Source organism: Marmota marmota, unplaced genomic scaffold (assembly GCF_001458135.2).
Source record: "Marmota marmota marmota unplaced genomic scaffold, marMar, whole genome shotgun sequence".
Lineage (NCBI taxonomy): Eukaryota > Metazoa > Chordata > Mammalia > Rodentia > Sciuridae > Marmota > Marmota marmota.
The window spans coordinates 5,505,207-5,524,627 of NW_026000079.1; the positions used below are offsets into that span (position 1 = coordinate 5,505,207).

A 19,421-nucleotide genomic window follows, 5' to 3' on the forward strand; every position below is an offset into this window, starting at 1 on the left:
TCCCCTCTTCTCTCTCTACCCCATCTACTGTAATTCATTTCTCTTTTTTTCCCCCTTTCCCCTCACATCCTCTTATATGTAATTTTGTATAACAATGAGGGTCTCCTTCCATTTCCATGCAATAAGTAACTGGGATTATAAACATGTGCCACCACACCTGGCAAAAATTTGTGGATTTTTTTTTTTTTTTTTAAGAAAGACAGATTTTTGTCTGAGTGCCAAATGAATTAAGCTGAGGAGAGAATCAAAGTGAGATCAAAGATGCTGTGGTACTTAAGGTAGGAATTATTTCCCATAGTCTTAAGGGAAAAGAGTTGGACAGTAAAATGAGTTCAGGACCAAATCAAGACACTAGTTCAACCTTTACCTCTGTCAACTACCAATATGTACTTGGGAAAGTCATTTAAACTCTCAATCTGTAAAACATGAATAATGCTCATCTCTTCAAAGACAATAAAATGAAATAATAGATGTTAAGAATGTTTAAAAGTATATAATCAATATTAGTATCAATGGTATTAGTATCTTTTTGCTCTAAGAACCACACAAGGATATGAACATCCTGCCAGGAACTGTTTAGTAGAAAGATTATGCCAGACTCTCCCTAAACTTGGCCATACAAGTGGGGCTCACTTGAGCACAGAAGATCATAAGTACAGAGGGGATGCTGAATAAGAAATGCTATGCAATGTCCTAAAGAACCCGAACATTTGCTATTTATCATCACAAGGTTGTGCTGTTCCTGGCCAAATTTAAATAAAAGCTGGGGCAGAAGTAAAGAGGGCAAATAAACAAATGCTGGTTTATCCAGTTTCCATCCATGTTTTTGGGTTTAGCATGTGCAGATTCAACCAATCACAGATAGAAAATATTCCCCCAAAACCGTGCCTGTACTGAACATGTATAGGTGAGTTTTCTTGGCATTATTCCCTAAACAATACAGATGAGAACTAATACAATTTAATCTTAGCACTTAAATTGTATTAGTTCTCATCTAGAGATGATTTAAAGCATGCAGAAGGACGTGATAGGCTACATGAACATACTATGCTATTTTTCAGAAGGGACTTGAGCATCTCAGATTTTGGAATCCATGGGGGTGAAAAGTGAGTCCTGAAACCAATCCCTGAGAATACCATAGGTAGACTATAACTTAAAGTGTTATTTAGCTAAGGGAAAAGGCTTTCCAACTTTTTCTGATGACCAAATAAAAATACTTGTTTCTATTTTATTCAGATCCCAATACCTAGAGTGGTGTCTGTCTCATAGTAGTACTTATTTGATAAATATTTCCCAGGGCAGAGGTGGGTCAGAGCAATTATCAATTCCATTTAGCTACACTGAATGAGCTCTATTTCACATGAGGCAGTAAAATGTTCTCTCCTTTTTCATTTCGAATCAAGATTATATTGCTGGACTATCCCTGAGTGGAAAATATAAATAGCACCACACTAGACTCCTTTTCTTCTTAATTAAAAAAAAAAATTTAAGTAAAAGATGCACATAATTTGGGGCTGGAGTTGTGGCTCAGTGGTAAAGCTCTTGCCTAGCATGTGTGAGACCCTGGGTTCGATTCTTAGGACCACATAATGAATAAAATAAATGTTCATCAACATCTAAAAAAAATTTTTTTAGTACACATAATTTAAAACTATTACTAAAAGGCTCCTAATAAAAAGAGCAGTCTCCTGATCCAGAGCTTCATTCCATAATGGCAGCTACTTTTAAGCACCTTAAGCAGTTTTTATGATCATCCTTCAATAATTCTAAATGTCATGCTTACACTAATAATTTCTGACTTACTGATTTTAGACACTGTTGATTTGCTGTGTCATACACATTGAGCTCTAGCTCTCATATAACACCCAAATACTCCCTCTTCCTCTTCCCTCAACCTCTCAATAAAAATTTAATCAATTCTCTACATTACTGTGAGCGTGTGAACAGCACTCAAGCTAAGGCACTGCTGTACTCTGCCTTCCTTTCTTGTGTGTGTGTATTTGTTTTGCTTTCTCTGACATTAAACTGCTTCATGTTTTTGTTTGTAACTTTCTATTTACAAACAATATCCACTTCTTGTCAACCACTTACAAACAGTAACCAGTTCTGCAACCCCTATAACCAACACCAAACACCAAAACTTCTCTAGAGTCATTCAAATATTTCCTACAAATTGCAGACAGTTATCATCTGCTATGGTGTCCTCTCCTGTTCTCTTTGTCCTTGCAGGTTTATGCCCTTTGATAATCCCATTACTGTTCTTTTAGTAAATTTCAGGAAGGAACAGCTTAAATGTGTATATGATCTACCAGGTTTATCTAGAATTTGTGTCGATTTAATTGGCAGCTTTTTTCTTTCTTAGCAATACATAAAATATTGGTGTATCTTATAATCTATAACACTTTAGAAACACATTAGATATTCATTCCTATCATCAAAATAATAACACAAAGGCCAGGCACAGTGGTACACGCCTGTAACCAGCAGCTCAGGAGGCTGAGGCAGGAAGACCTGGAGTTCAAAGCCAGCCTCAGCAAAAGCGAGGCACTAAGCAACTCAGTGAGACCCTGTCTGTAAAACAAAACAAAAAAAAATAAGGCAGGGCTGGGGATGTGGCTCAGTGGTTGAGTGTCCCGGAGTTCAATTGCTGGTACCCCCCCAAAAAAAAATATAATTCAAAAATTACTAAAACTTATTAAGGGAAAATGAATATTACTTTCTAAAAGATACAATCAAAATATCATTTGAGCCCTGTACAATGTCAGCAGAAATATGAAATGAAGCAATCACTATGGAAAACAGTATAGTAATTCCTCAAAAATTAAAAATAGAATCACTATATAATTCAGTAAAGCCACTTCTAGGTATTTTATTTTATTTTATTTAGTTGTAGTTGGACAAAATACCTTCAATTTATTTATTTATTTATTATGTGGTGCTGAGGATTGAACCCAGGGCCCCACAGGTGCTAGGCGAGCACTCTACCACTGAGCCACAACTCCAGCCCCACTTCTAGGTATTTTAAAAAAAGGTATCTCAAAGGGATATATCTGAACCTCATGTTCAAACAGCATTATCCACACCTACCAAGAGGTGTGGAAGTAAATTGCATGTCCATCTACAAATGAACGAAAAAATAAAATGCAGTGTATACATACCATATATTATTAGTGAGCCTTAAAAAAGGAAAGAAAATCTGTCATATATGTACCTTAAGTATATTTTGCTAAGTGAAATAACCCAGTCCTCAAAAAAGACAAAAACTCTCATTCCACTTACATGAGTGAGGTATCTAAAGTAGTCTAATTCATTGAGATAGAAGAAAGGTAGTTATCAAGGGTGGCAGAGAAAAGGAAATGAGAAATTGTTATCTAATGGGCAGATAGTGTCACTTTTGCAAGATGAAAAGGTTCTGGAGATCTGTTGTACAACAATATTAATATACTTAACACCAATGAACTACATGCTTAAAAATGGTTAAGAGGAACTGGGAATGTGGCTCAGTGGTAGAATACTTGTCTAGCATGTGCAAGGCCACAGGTGTGAACTCCAGCACTATGAGCACACACACAGACATAAGCAAATAAATAAATAAAATTACATATATTTACATATATATTTAATAAAGTTAAATAAAATCAAACCGTATATCTTAAATATGCATAGCCTACTGTATATCAATTACTTCAATAAAGCTGTGAAATAATTTGGGGCAATAAGAAGAGTTCTAAAAAGCTGCTGGTATGAGATACTGCTACAACAGCAATAGCTTTTTTATATCCCTAAATTATACTTTTGTCTTACAGGTTTATAATTCATAAAGCAATTTCATATGCTCGGCTTCATCTAAATTCTAATACTCACTTAATAAAAACAGCTGTGAAACACTATTATTCCTCTCTAATACACCAGAAAACAGACTTCATCAAGGCTCTGCTAGGGATTTACTCAATGTAAAGCTTACATTGAAACAAATATTCTGACTCCAAGCTAATGACTTTTTCACTCCAACAATGAAAAAAATTCCACTCATAATAGCAAAAAAAATGTAAAAATTTGGAGAATTAGTTTAAATCACATGTGAAACAAAACTATAGAACTTTATTTGAGGAAAGAGGAGTTGAATAAAATAGAAATCTTATGTATTTAGTTGGGAGTATTGCATTTAATAAAAACAGTAATTATTTGGGGAAACTATAAATTTAACAAAATTCCAACTGGAATAGTTACAGGGTATCTTATAAGGTATTACAAAATGGGATAAAAATCATTTGGTAAATCACAAGTAAAATGGGCAAGACTACTGAGTGTTTTAAAAGAGGAGGGTGCTATATGTAGATGGATGTTGAATGTTCCCCAAAGGCCTGTGCTAAAGGCTTGGTCCCCTGGGTGGCACTATTAGGAGACGGAGGAACCTTTGGGAGATGGGGCATAGGTCATTGAGGACTTGCTCTCAAATGGTACTTTAGGACCGCAGTCTCTTCCTTTCTCTAAATGCTTCATGGTTCATGACAAGCAATTTGTTCCATCATGCACTCCTGCTATGAGATGCTGTCCTGGCCAGAAGCCCACAGCAATGAGGCTATCCAATCTTGGACTGAAACCTCCAGAATTGTAATCCAAAATGAATCTCTTCTCTTTAAATTAATCACCTCAGGTATTCTGTTATAGTAACATGAAGCTGATTAATACAGAAGGCTTAGCTTTATGAAATATTATCACACAATAGTATCATAGTATCACACAAATAAATAATAACCAAAATGGGGAGCTTTTGGTGCTAAGAGTGCTCCTGCAAACATGGTAGACATTTCTAAAACCCCTCTAGACTTCCTTTCAGAAGTGTGTCAAGCACCAACCTCAAAAACTGACCTAGGATGGGTGCAGTGGCACATGCCTGTAATCCCAGTGGCTCAGGATGCTGAGGCAGGAGGATTGAAAGTTCAAGGCCAGCCTCAGCAATTTAATGAGGCACTCAGCAACTTAGCAAGACCCTGACTCAAAATTAAAAATTATTTTAAAAAAGGGCTAGGGACGTGGCTCAATGGTTAAGTGCCCCTGGGTTCAATCCCTGGTACAAAAAAAAAAAAACTTGGGGAAAAAAATAGGGGATGTTGAGTCAAAAATAAAAGCAGAAATCAACAGAAAATCCAAAATATAGACTATCTGTGTATGCAGCATCTCTTAATTTTTCACACTAGCTTTTTCCTCTTTCATTCCCACCACATACCTGTATCCTTTTCATCTTTCTCATCCCCATAGTAGAGTCAAATTATAATATCTGTTAGATAATATTCAGTGTTTATGATTATTGCTCTAATAATTATGAAATTTATAGCAAAGTCACATAATAGATACTATTTTTAGTTTTCATCTCTTTTATAACATTTTGCTTTTCCTCAGCTAATTTTATCCTCCTTCTTCATTTGCTTAATTTTCTGTGTTCTTGTAATTAATTGGTGGTAGAGTAAGTGCATGCCGAGCATGTGTGAAGTCCAATACTGAGAGCCGGCGGCGGGCTAGAGGTGGGGATGTTCTTATTACTGTACCATTTTGTGTGGCTTTTTTTTCTTTTCAGTCCTAGGGACTGAATCCTGGGCTTTGCATAAGACAAGCACTCTGCCACTGACTACTGTACCCTGGTCATTATGTGACTTTTTCTTTTCTTTTCAGAAGCCTATATAATTTTTTTTTTTTTTTTGTCTCCATCAGTCTTGCTGGGCACAGTGGCACCGGCCTGTAATCCCAGCAGCTCAGGAGGCTGAGTCAGGAGGATCTCGAGTTCAAAGCCAGCCTCAGCAAATGGCAAGGTGCTAAGCAACTCAGTGAGACCCTGTCTTAAATAAAATACAAAAATAGGGCTGGGGATGTGGCTCAGTGGCTGGGTGCCCCTGGGTTCAATCCCTGGTACCAAAAAAATAAAATTTAATTTAAAAAAATCCAAAATCCATTAGTCTTAAATTTCACAAACACAAGGCTTGCTGTGGATTTATTTTCATTTATTATGTTGAGTGCTGTGGATTTATTTTCATTTATTATGTTGAGTCCTGTATGGGAAATTTGTGTCTTTTCTGATCTGGTTTTTTGAATTGTTATATTGATAATATCTAATTTTTATTTTTTTGTCTCTCCTTTTGGAACTCTTAATATTCTGATAAGGGACTTCTTGTTCTGACCCATTGTTTCAATATCTTATCTCTCACATTTTTAATTTGTTTTCTTGTTCTATTTTTTCCAGAACTTTCTCAGATTTATCTTCTAGTCATATGGGTATGTAATGAGAATGGAAATGGGGGAGGAAGAAAACAAGTATCTCATCTTTGATGGTAGAAAATTAAGATATACTGCATGATCTGAAAAATTGAGTAGAAGTAATATAATTCCTTGGTTTTTCTGTGTCAGAGTTGGCCATAAGGAAATTCTCAAGCCAGGAGCAGTGATACATACCTACAATCCTATCATCCCACCAGCTTAGGAGGGTGAAGAAAGAGGATTCCAAGTTCAAGGCCAGCCTCAGCGACTTAGTGAGACCCTGTCCCAAAATTTAAAAATTAAAAAAAAAAAATTCTCTGATAATAAGATCCCCATTTCAGATGGAGTCCATCAGGAAGGAATGCTGCACAGAGAGGCCAAGAAGAATCTGAACAAACAAGCCTTGCCGGGTATTCCCTCTTGGTCTATTAGCATTAGATTGTAGTATTTTTGTCCAATTCCATTTTGACATGGTTGTCTATACTTCAATTATGCCCATGTAATAAAAGTCACCACAAAAGCCCAAAGGAGAGGGTTCTGGGAGCTTCTGGACTACTGAATACATGGAGATTCATAGGGAGGTAAACAGAACATATCCATGTGCCAGGAGGGGACAGGAAGATGGAAGCTTCTGCACTCCACACCTTTCCAGACCTTTCCAGACCTTGCCCTGTATGTCTCTATATGTCTCTCATTTTATGCTTACTTGTAGCCTTTAAAATTTCTTTATAATAAGCCAGTAAATGTTAAGTAAAGTGTTTCCCTGAGTTCTGTGAGCTGCTCTAGCAAATTAATCAAACTTGAGAAGGTGGATGACCACCTACTTGTAGTTGGTTCAGAGGCCAGGATTTGTAACTGGGTCAAAAGTGAGGGCAGACCTGGAACTGAGGCCATGACCTTTGGGATCCTGATATTATCTCCAGGTAGACAGCCTTAAAACTGAGTTAAATTTAACAATGCCCAGCTGGTATCCACTGTAAAATTGCTTGCTTGCTAGAGGGAAGCAATCCCTATTCCTATACTGACTATGGGATGAGAGAAGAGGGAAACAAGTAGTTTATTTTTCCCACACAGTATATATAATATTGATGAAAAAAATTCTGAACAGGGCTGGAGATGTGGCTCAAGCGGTAACACGCTCGCCTAGCATGCGCAGGGCACTGGGTTCGATCCTCAGCACCACATAAAAATAAAATAAAGATGTTGTGTCCACCGAAAACTGAAAAATAAATATTAAAAAATTCTCTCTCTTCTATCTTAAAAAAAAAAAAGAATTCTGAACAGACACCCAGCCATAATGCTCATTTCCTGTTGTTTAAAAATTATTTTACCTCTAAAACTTATGACATCTTTTGTAAAATAGGATAGAAATTTTATAAATATAACTCAGACCCAGGAACAAAGTGGCTTACCCAAGGATTCACAATGAATTGGCAAATTACCAACTATAACAAACAGAAAAAGAAACCAGGATTTTCAGGAAGATCAATTCACCCACCTGATGAAAGAAATAGGTAACAGCAAGGTCATTGTCATTTAAGAGGATTTCTTCTTCTGTTGTAAAAAGCCACTTTCGAATAGTCAGGCAGGTGCCTGGCACAGCGGATGTATAATTTTGGACGTAGAGTTTATGAGGAAACTCATTGGGAGCCAGCTTACGTACTGAAGAAAAGACAAAACAAAGAAAGCTGATATAAGGAATTTTCCTAGTATGAACTATGCCAGGCAGATCAAGAATGGTATGTTATCACTGACCAAAGCATCAGCTCAATTTCACCAAGGAGCTCTGCCATGGGAACACAAAATAACCATGTATTTAGCTAAACATATCCCTGCTAACTGTAACTATGACCAATCAAGCCTCAAACTGACTGAAATTTATCACTTGAATGGAGGCTCCTTCAGTTAACATGATGACTCTGTGGACAGCATGAACTCCAAACTGAGTTAAAATACCTGATCCATTATCTGAACATCTTCAGAGCAAGCCTCTCCTCTTACCCAACTATGGGCACTCACAAACTCTCCTGTGGCCATTCTCAACGAACTTTTTATTAAGACCTGAAAAGCTCTTCCCATCCCACCCCATCCCTGAAACCCTAAGGCTTCCATCACAGAAAAAAGTGTGTTCTGTATAATATTACTTCTCCCTAACAGTGCACAGCAGGATAAAACACCACCACTTGGGGCTGGGGTTGTTGCTCAGTGGTAGAGCAGTTGCCTGGCATGTGTGAGGCCCTGGGTTCAATCTTCAGTACCACATATAAATAAACAAACAAATAAATAAATAGATGTTTTAAAGCCAAATAGACATATTCTTGATGTCTATTTGGCTTTAAAACATTGTGAAAGACAGATTTAATATTTCTCATTTTATACAAAGTGAAACCTCAAGCTAACAAAGGGATAAGATTAGAATCCAAGTATTTTGGTACTCTAGCATCCTAGATATCCTAGTATTATTTTGTAACATAATTTACAACTTCCTAGTTAGGCTGTTGAGAGTTGGGAAGACAAGTAATAATAGGGACACGACTGCTTTGGAGGAACCAAAGTTGCTCTACCTTGACCAGGGATGGCAAGGCTCCCCATATTTATCACCCCTTCTCCTGGGATGAGGAAGGCCTGATATTTCTAGTCTTAACCCTGTGTAGGATGTGGAAAAGATCCATGAAGTGTAAAAAAATCCATGTCTTTCAGAGCAAGTCCTCACACACCCTCTTCTGTGTAGTCTCGATGCAATCCCATGTGACCACCATCCCAACTTTTATAAAATAAAAAATTCCTGCCATTATGCAATATAACTTTCTAGGAAGAGGAAATTTATTCACACAGAAACTTAAACATAAGCATTAAAACAAAGGCTTTTAATCAATGAATCTCTAACTTCTGAAAACAAAAAACTATTCTTAAAAATCTTTACAAAAAACATAAAGTATATTGAAACCACATGTGGTTAAAGAGAACTTCCCCTTTTTAAAGCTATTTCATTAGAATATATGAATTTTGAACCTCTGATTTAGAAGAACCTCATGAAAGTGTAAAAACCTTTTTGTACTGACAACAGAGGCAGAAGAATCAACAGCAATCATGCATCTTTATGACCAGAACTAACAAGATTGGCCTGGTCTGGTTATTGTAGATAGTTCTGATGAGTGGGATCTCGCTTGTCTTCAAGCTATTTTCTATCCAATGGTATTAGACTAAAATACCCAAATAAAACAATATCAGCCACTAGCACTTACCAAAGGAATGATTGATCACTTCAAATAAGGCAAAGTAATTCACTGTCGTACTGTCCATGCCAACCTTTGCTGCAATAGCCTGAAGTTTAAGCAGGAGAGAATAGTTTCAGGAAAACTAAATCAGACAATGAACGCATGTGAAGAGGGGAGTGGGGAGAGGGCAGCTCATTTTGGTTTCATAAAAACTATCTGGTTCAGAGTTATCTTTTTATTTTGTACTATTTTTTATTTTGTACTTATTTTACACTAAGCTATATCCCTAGCCCCCCCCCATTTATTTATTTATTCATTCATTTATTTATTTAGAAATAGCATCCCATTAAGTTGCTGAGAATCTCACTAAGTTGCTGAGGCTGGTCTTGAACTTGTGATCCTCCTGCCTCAGCCTCCTGAGTTGCTGGGAGTATAGTGTATGCCTGTACCACCATGCCCAGGCAGAGCTATCCTCTGTAAGTGTACATGCACACATGTATACAGATATATCAAGAAAAGGAAAAAAAATTCCTTTATTCAACCCAGTTGTGATCTGAGTTTCTCCTTTCCAATACAAGCTAGTAACAGGTTTTTTTTTTTGTTATATCAGTTTTCCTATGAAATATTACACAAAGATCTTCTTAAATATCTTATAAGAGATGTACTTGGTAAGTACATACAAATAAAAAATATTGTGACAAGAGGCATATTAAACAATGATCAGTCCTTCTCTCCAGGAACTAAGGTCTTAACATGACAAAAAATAAATCCAAAGATTCCATGTGCAATAAATGAAAATTGAAATTACATACAAACAACAAAGCAAAAAATAAATAGTAACAAAATCCCTTTTTAAGATCAATCCTGAGGGCTGGGGATGTGGCTTAAGTGGTAGCACGCTCGCCTGGCATGCGTGCGGCCCAGGTTCGATCCTCAGCACCACATACAAAACAAAGATGTTGTATCCGCCGATAACTAAAAAATAAATATTAAAATTCTCTCTCTCTCTCTCTCCTCTCTCTTAAAAAAAAAAAAAGTAAAAACAAATTAAAAAAAAAAAAAAAAGATCAATCCTGATATAAATAAGGTATTAACTTAACAAGATAAAACTGCTGACTATTAGTACCCCAGTAAAGCAAAGATAATTATATCCCTTCTTCTCCTATCTGTTCGAATATCAAGCCTAAGTTCATCACTGATGTGTTATGGGAACTGGGAATTAAAATACCATTTTGTACTGAACTGAATAGAAACCGAAATGCACTCAAGGTTTAGAAAATATCTTCTAGCTAAAAGTCTCAGTACTAGCACAGGAGAAAAAGTATTTAAAAAAAACCCCAAAAAACCTAGGCCTAAATATTTTCTGATATGTGGACACTAATCCACAATGGGGGTGGGGCGGGGGTGGGACAGAGGTAATGTTTAGGGCATGAAACAAAGGGGAGTGAAGGGACAGGAGGGGGCATGGGGGTAGAAATGATAATAGAACGAATCAGACATTATTAGCCTATGTGTATACATGATTACATTACCTGTGTAACTCTACATCATGTACAACCAGACAAATGAGTAGTTATACTCCATTTATGTATGATGTATCATAATGCATTCTACTGTCATGCATAACAAATATATCAAATTAAGAAAAAAAAAAAAAAAAATATATATATATATATATAAAACCTAGGCTTAAAAAATTGAGAAACGCAAAGAAAGAAAACAAAGAAGCATTTTCTTGGCAATTACTCCATCATTGTATAATTTTCAAAATTGCCTATTTTTATTTTTATATATTCTACATTTGTCCTTTGTCATGATATACAATAGATGAATAAATGTATGAGAAAAATATATTTTTGTTTGCTATAAAGGAGAAATAAGCACAGATACCCAGAAACCTGCTTGTCTCACTGAAAATCCTGATAGTTAGGTCTAAAGGCATACAAAAGGCCTACAAGCAAGGATTATACCCAGCATATGATCTTTAAATACCATTTCTCACTAAAAAGAACCAAGATTCCTTAGAGAAATGACTTATTATAGATCTAGGGTAAGAAATGTACGAAGATGAGCACAGAATATCTTGTTATACCAAAAAAAGGAAGAATGACATCATAAATTAATGGACTGCATCAAGAATAAACAGTTGCAGGTATGAAGGAACATCCACTGGCCAAAAATGGACTCGTTTGCCAGGCACGGTGCCTGAGCCTGTAATCCCAGCAGCTTGGGAGACTGAGGCAGGAGTATCCAAAGTTCAAAGCTATATTTACTAGCAAGGATCTCAGCAATTTAGTGAGACCCTGTCTCTAAATAAAATACAAAAAAGGACTGGGGATGTGACTCAGTGGTTAAGCACCCCTGAATTCAATCCCTGGTACCAAAACAAACAACAACAACAACAACAACAACCCAGAGGAGCATCAAAAAAATAATACATGATTAAATCACAGCTAATTTAAAAACCTACATGACATTAAAAAATAAAATGTGGGGCTAGGCTGTGGCTCAGTGATAGAGTGCTGGCCTGACACACATGAGGCACTGGGTTTGATACTCAGAACCACATAAAAATAACATAAAGGTATTGTGTTGTGTCCATCTACAACTAAAAATATTTTAAAAAATTAAATGCAAAAATGCGGATGCTAATTCACAATAAAGAGGAAGCTAGGGAAGAATAGAGTTACTTTAGATTAAGTAGAGGGGAATAAAGAGGGGGAGGGGGTATAGGAGTAGGAAGCATAGTAGAAAGAATGAGACATTACTACCCTATGTACATTGATGTATCCATCAAAGTGCATTCTACTGTCATGTATAACTAATTAGAACAAATAAAATAATCATAATAATAAAATAATAAAATAAAATGTAACAATCATCTCATTGGACATCATTGGAATCAAGTAGGGTCCCAATTCTTTACACTGAAAATTGTCAATAAAAGAAAAGAATTAAATATTTATCCTTTCCCACAAACTGCATTTAGGATAACTAAACAACCTTAGTTGCTAATAAAAAGATATGTACAAAGAACTTTGGTGACCTAGAGTGGTGGTGCACACCTGCAATCCCAGGGGCTCCAGAGGCTGAGACAGGAGGATCGTGAGTTCAAAGCCAGCCTTAGCAAAATCGAGGCTACTAAGCAACTCAGTGAGACCTGCCGCTAAATAAAATACAAAATAGGGCTAGGAATATGGCTTAGTAGTGGAATGCCCCTGAGTTCAATCCCTGGTACCAAAAACCAAAAACCAACCAAACAAAAAAAGAACTTTGGCTATATAAAGAAATGAGATAATTAGAAAACCAGAACTATGCAACCTTTATGAAATCATTGGTTAAGGCAATAATTCTGGACTCACTCATTTGATAAAAGAACAATGGGCAATTTTACAATGGAAAAATCAGATTACCACTAAACCTACTGATTATTCTTGTTACTACTAAAAGTGGAATAACCACATATTGTGTACTGCCTGTTGTGAAGTAATGATAATATATTACACTAATTATGGTATTTGTACCAAAAATACAGAACCTGAAACTAATCAAGCCACTAGAACAAAACTCATTTATAGAAAATATAGGCAGAAAGAAGGACATATTAAATGACACCACTAGGAAACAAACAGATGAATTCAGAATGTGGAACATTCCACAGGACACTGACCCAATTTCTGCAATAAAATAATGGTGTGAAAAAGGTTGGGGAGGCCAAGGGGACTGCTCTATATTAGAAAACCAAACAAACATGTATATCAAATGTGATATAAGAACCTTGTTTAGATCCAGATTTTTAACAAACGAACTATAAATATTCACTTCAGATAAATAGAAAAATCTGACTTTGGAAAGAAAATGGTGCTAATTTTTTAGGTCTGATAATGCTGTGCTTATGTAAGAAGAATGTTCATATTTTTTAGATGTATACTGAAGTACACATAGGTCTAATAATATGGATTTTGCTAGGAACCCTTAAATGTAAAGGAAAAAAGGATATATGGTAAAAATGTGGCAAAATCTTGATAATTATTAAACGTAAGTGGTGAGAACTGGGAATGTAGCTCAGTGGTAGAGCACTTGCCTAGTATACACAAGCCTTGGGGTCAAACCATAGGACTGCAAAAAAAAGAAAGGAAGGAGGATTTTTAAAAAGAGTATAGGGATGCTAAGTCCAGTGGCACATGCCTATAATACCACAGACAGGGGAAGCCGAGGTAGGAAGATCACAAGTTCAAGGCCAGCCTCAGTAAGTTAGCAAGACTTGTCTCCAAATTAAAAAAATAAAAATCCTAAAAAGATAGGGATGTAACTCGGTGGTAAAGCACTCACGGATCCAATCCCCAGCACCTAAATAAATAAACAAATAAATAATATAGTATATGGAGAATTTTTACAATTCTATTTTAATATAAGTAAAAAGAATAGTAAAATCAAAAAGAGGAGGGGCATTAGCTCCTATAACTTGGGATATTTACGTACTATTTTTTCAAGGAGGGCAAAATTCTTTTACATTAATAACAATAATTTAATAAACTGATTATGTGCCTGATACTCTATTCACTTCATATGTATTAATTCATTTAATTTATGTTTCTTAGTTTCACACTATCCAATGTCAGATCAATGTGTTCAAGTATGACTTACCTGATATACTTGGTCTGTAGTACTGTTCTTTTTAACTCTGACGGTAACTGTTGTTCCATCTGGTAATGCTACTCTCAGCTCTACATCAGACACACCATTGTAGTTCTGGAGAAAAAGACACAGAGAAAGAATTTATGACCCAGTATAAATCCTCACTCTCCCTGTAACATGTTAGCTAAACAACAGACATGTGATGGAGAGGAAGTGAGTTCCAATAAAAAGGGGAAAATGACATCTTAAAAGTCAATATATTTACAAGTCGTAAAACTGACTTCAGACTGCAGCAGAAGTTAACCTTTAAGATGAAAAGGGAAAAAAGAAGCATATTGAAGCCAATGTGTTCACATTTCAAAACAGACAATTGTGTGAAGCAGTCTAGGTCAAACACAGATGAGATTTTTGGTTCACTTCTGTCACCCATTCAGAATTCACAAATGAGAAAGAAAACAACTGAAAGCAGTAATTCCAGCAAATATTCTCTGGTCTTAAGGGTTAAGAATATAGTCTGGCTCAAAGGGTATCTATCCTAAGTTCCTTTCTGAACTCTGAAATAATCGGGACAATTTAAAAAAATTTTTTAAAAATATTTTTATGTATATTTTTCATTGTAGATGAACACAGTATATTTATTTATTTTTATGTGGTGCTGAGGTTTGAACTCAGTGCCTCACACATGTGAGGTGAGCGCTTTACCACTGAGCTATAGCTTCAGCCCCATTTTTAAATTTTTTAGTTGTAGTTGAACACAATATCTTTATTTTATTTATTTATGTTTATGTGGTGCTGAGGATCGAACCCAGGGCCTCTCACGTGCAAGGCAAACGCTCTACCGCTGAGCCACACACCAGCCCCTAATCGGGACATTTTTAAAAGGAAAAATGGGACTTGGTTTTGAACTAGTTTAATGCCCAATTTTCTTCTAGCAAAGAGTAAACAATTCTTATTCTCTTTAATTCAAAAGAAATACTTACGGGGGGTGTGTGTATAGCTCAGTGGCAGAGTGCTTGCCTAGTATGTGTGAAACCTTGGGTTTGATCCCCAGCACCAAAAATTTAAGAAATAATAATAAAATAAAATAAAATCACCTCATACTGATTTTAATGACTAATCTGTTTCTTTTAACAAATGTTTGACCTTGTAATTTTTAAAAAAGTAGTTTTATTAGATTTTGATGGACCTTTATTGTATTTACTTATTTATATTTGGTGCTGAGAATCAAACCCAGTGCTTCATGCATGCTAGGGCAAGCACTCTACCACTGAGCCACAATCCCAGTCCTGACCTTGTAATTTTTATTAGAGATAAATAACTATTTAGCAATCAGTCCATCTTCATTCACCACTTTTTAAAAAATTACTATTCATTGCCTAAAACATCCCAAGAATTACAGTAGTCTCCGTTACTCCCAGTGGATGACAGAAGGATAATACTAAATCCTATAATGCCTTTTCCTTCTTCATTATTCATTTATCATGCATTGTGCTCATACCTTTTGCAGTTTGAATTGCCACCTCAAAACTAGCATGAATTTTCCTTCTTCTTCCTTTTTTTCTGCTACCAGGGATTGAATCCAGGAGTGTATAACCACTGAGCCACATCCCCAGCCCTTTTTATTTTTTTATTTTGATACAGGGTCTCCCTAAGTTGTTGAGGCTGGGCTGAAACTTGTGATCCTCCTGCCTCCACCTCCAAAGTTGCTGGGATTAAAAGCATGAACCACCATGCCCAGGTTAGCATAAATTTCCTTTTCCTTCTTCATAATAGATATCTTTGATAGATGATTCATTCTTACCCTAGACCTTAGCAACCTCAGGATATGATTTTTAAAAAATGTTTCTTATTGTGAAGAACTTTTACCTTTCAAACTTAAAGAAAGCACTCTATGACTCCTTTTAGATATATCTGAATTGCTAGCATCACCACTCCTATAAAATAAGGATTACTTGCATATAAGCACTGTGATATCCGGGCACTCAATCTGATAATTTACCCAGCTCCTAAGTGGCTCATAGACAGGTGGCATATACAGAGTGCATATGCTAGACAAAGGATGATTCAGATCCCAGTGGCACAGGCTTCATCATGCTACTGGGAATAGCACACAATTTAAAACATATGAAATGTTTGTTTCTGGAATTTTATATTTAATATTTTCAGAACATGGGTGACCACATGTAACTGAAACTGTAGAAAGCAAAACCATGGATAAGGGGGACCACTGTACTTAATTATAAGCCCTTATCTAGAAGAAACTCAAGATCTAATTGGAAAAAAACAAGGCATATACATATGAAATAACTAGTGAATGATATATTAGTATTACATATTCATTCTTCTACTCAATTAATATTTATTAGGCACCTACAACATGCTTGATGCTGTGGTAAGGCACTGTAATATAAAGATGATCAAGATTTAGCTCTTACCTACAGGTAGCTCACACTCTTGTAAGCTAAAAATATAAAGTGACAAACTGATTATATGTATAAAAATTAGAGAATGAGATAGCAAGAAGGTAATAACTGAGTGGTACTGACTGCAGAAATTCTTCATGAAATGAAAAATTGATGACCTGAGTCATTAAAAAGGCTTCAACGAGAAGGTAGACCTGACACCAGGTCTTAAAGGGTAGATAAGCAGGATATGTATGGAAAAGAGGTAAAAGAAATAGTCATTTGGAGAGTTTATTGAAATCCAACCCATAATTGATATCGTTGACTTATTTTTCCCCCTAAGGAGCTAAGAGGAGAACAATTATTAAAGGGGGTATTCACCTACCTCATCTGACTCTGACAGGAACTCCTGCATGATGTCACTCTCACCAATGACTCGTATTGAACACACTGGAGAAAACAAAGACAGAATCTAGCAAAAGGCCCCAAAATCAAGAACATAAGATCAAGAACATAGCAAGATTTAAAATCAAATCATTAGTGACAAGTAATGAGAAGGCAGCATGTACCCTGGTGTATGAGATTTTTTTAAAAATATTTTTTTAGTTACAGATGGATGCAATATCTTCATTTTGTTTATTCATTTTTATGTGGTGCTGAGGATCGAACCCAGTATCTCACATGTGTGAGGCAAGTGCTCTGCCACTGAGCCACAACCCCAGCCCCCTGATGTATGAGATTTTTAAGGCATAACATATATTCACCTAATTATGATCTAGAACAGAAGAATAATAGAAAATACAAAGTTTTGCTAAAAATATTAAACATATCAAAAAAGAAAAAATTAAAGTACAGTAAATCTACTGTGCAGTCTTGTATGACCTATTAATATCCAAAACAACAGAACATGAGGGAAAACAGGCAGTGGAAAAGAAGGGTCAATTAAGAATGAACCAAATAAAAAACTGAAACACTAGAGAAAAAATATCTATTTGGCCTAGGAACAGGTCAGAGAACAATAAACTTTTAATTGAGTATTAAGCTGAGCACATCATTTCACCTCACTGACGTTAGCTTCAAAACAATAATTTAAAAAAAAAAAAACACAAAGGGAGGAAGAGCAAGGGAGGGAGGGAAGAAAAAAGGGTGGGAGAGCAAGGGAGGAAAGGAGGAGAGAAAGCAGGCATGTAGATAGCTAATCGTCTAAATCTAAGAAAGTTAATTTCCTGACACTCTCAAGAGGATGGTAAATTACACTGATGATTTTACTTCATTTGATTAAAAAAAAAAAAAAATGCACCCTTTCTCATTTCCCTAGGGCTGTGTTGGAGAGGCCAGTTCATGTTAGGAAAAGCTAAAAACAGATGAGGAGTTCCATTACCTTCTGTGGGGGAAATGATTTTTCTTCAGGGATAAGGATCCCTACCAAAATTTTTAAAAAATTCAAGTAGGTCAATTAGTTCTTACACAAGGACGTAAGGACACAGAATTACTAAACATCACATATGGCCATTATTCTGTTCAACTAATATTTTAAAGCAAGACCTACTGCACAGCTAGAAAGTAAGGTAACTCTATAATGTAGCAAGGCAAGGCCTCTTCTGTTTTGGAGCCACAAGGTGAACTACCTCATTGAGGAGACCTGTGTCATTTCTCTGCCTTTCTAGAGAAACAAATATTTTGACATTCATATCCATAGACTCCCAATGTATCACTTGGAAGTTCTGAGATAAAAACTTGCAATAGTTCTGCTTGCTTAGAAGGGGACTTTTGGATTACTTCAGCAAATCTACCCATGAATACTTGTAAAAGGAATAAGGCATTTTCATGTAAGATATGCTAGTGAAACAAGAATCATTTAAATGAAAACATCTTAATACTGCTCACTTAGTTCCCAATTTCTATGTGTTTGCTGGCAAATAGTATGATCCTATAAATAAGGTCCATTAAGGACCATCAATGCTTCAAAAACAAATTATTTGTTTTTCTGTTGTTAAGGGCTCAATGAGCCATTAAAACAAGCTACTAATCACTGTGCTGGACATTTCAGTTTTCAAAGCTCAGATCATTCAACCCTCATAGTCAGAAACTTGACTCACTTTGACTACTGAGTTTCAAGAAACAGCCATGCAGTACAGGAGTTGCACTATCTATACTAGAACTTATGTCTATTCAGGATGGTAGAGTTTAATAGGCTAGCTTACCTTTTTCTAGATATTCTTCCAACCCCCGACGTCGAGCATCTAACTGCTGTTCTGATAATGAGAATGGCCACTTTCCTGGAAGTCGAGGGAATGTAAAGTTGGCAAACTCTCTCTTCAGGTTCTGGTGTAGGATGGCAAACTCCCGGTACCGCTTAGAACACAGCTGCCTCCCTGCCATGTAAACATTGTACACCTGGTGAGGCAGAAGAACAAAGAAAAACCTACTTACTATAAATTAAATCACAGAATCATCTAATATCAGGCTCAATGGATATTGTTTAGGTGGTATTTCTATGCACTTAACAGAGACTATGTTAGAGACCATTTTAAAACAAGACATTTTTTTTTAAATATTTGTTTTTTAGCTGTAGGTGGACACATAACCTTTTATTTTATGTGGTACTGAGGATTGAACCCAGTGCCTCATGCTTGCTAGGCAAGTGCTCTACTGCGGAGCCACAATCCCAGCCAATTAAAACAAGACTTATTTTTAATAAACATGCCAAAAGCTGTATGTACAAAAGAGAGCTACTATCTTCAAGGAGGATATGATCTTATTTTTGAAGATAAAATTACCTCCATTATACTCTTAAACATTTTCAAAGGCAATTATCAATTTTTAAGCATGGATAGTATTTTTAAGCGTGGATAGAAGCTATCATATCAACCATTTTCATCAATCCCTTCCTTTTTTCTCTCACCCCCCC

At 36.0% G+C, this 19,421-nt stretch overlaps 1 protein-coding gene across 2 annotated transcripts in view; it reads right to left on the reverse strand.

Moving 5' to 3' along the window:
* Positions 1 to 19,421, reverse strand: part of Snx27 (sorting nexin 27) — a 46,300-nt gene that overhangs the window by 11,574 nt on the left and 15,305 nt on the right. For both annotated transcript variants that reach the window (XM_015502915.2, XM_015502916.2), the window contains exons 2-6: positions 18,715 to 18,907; positions 16,896 to 16,960; positions 14,118 to 14,222; positions 9,498 to 9,576; positions 7,751 to 7,914 (exon numbers count right to left, since the gene is read on the reverse strand). In XM_015502915.2, coding sequence (XP_015358401.1) covers positions 7,751 to 7,914; positions 9,498 to 9,576; positions 14,118 to 14,222; positions 16,896 to 16,960; positions 18,715 to 18,907 — 606 coding nt within the window. The remainder of the gene's footprint in view (positions 1 to 7,750; positions 7,915 to 9,497; positions 9,577 to 14,117; positions 14,223 to 16,895; positions 16,961 to 18,714; positions 18,908 to 19,421) is intronic.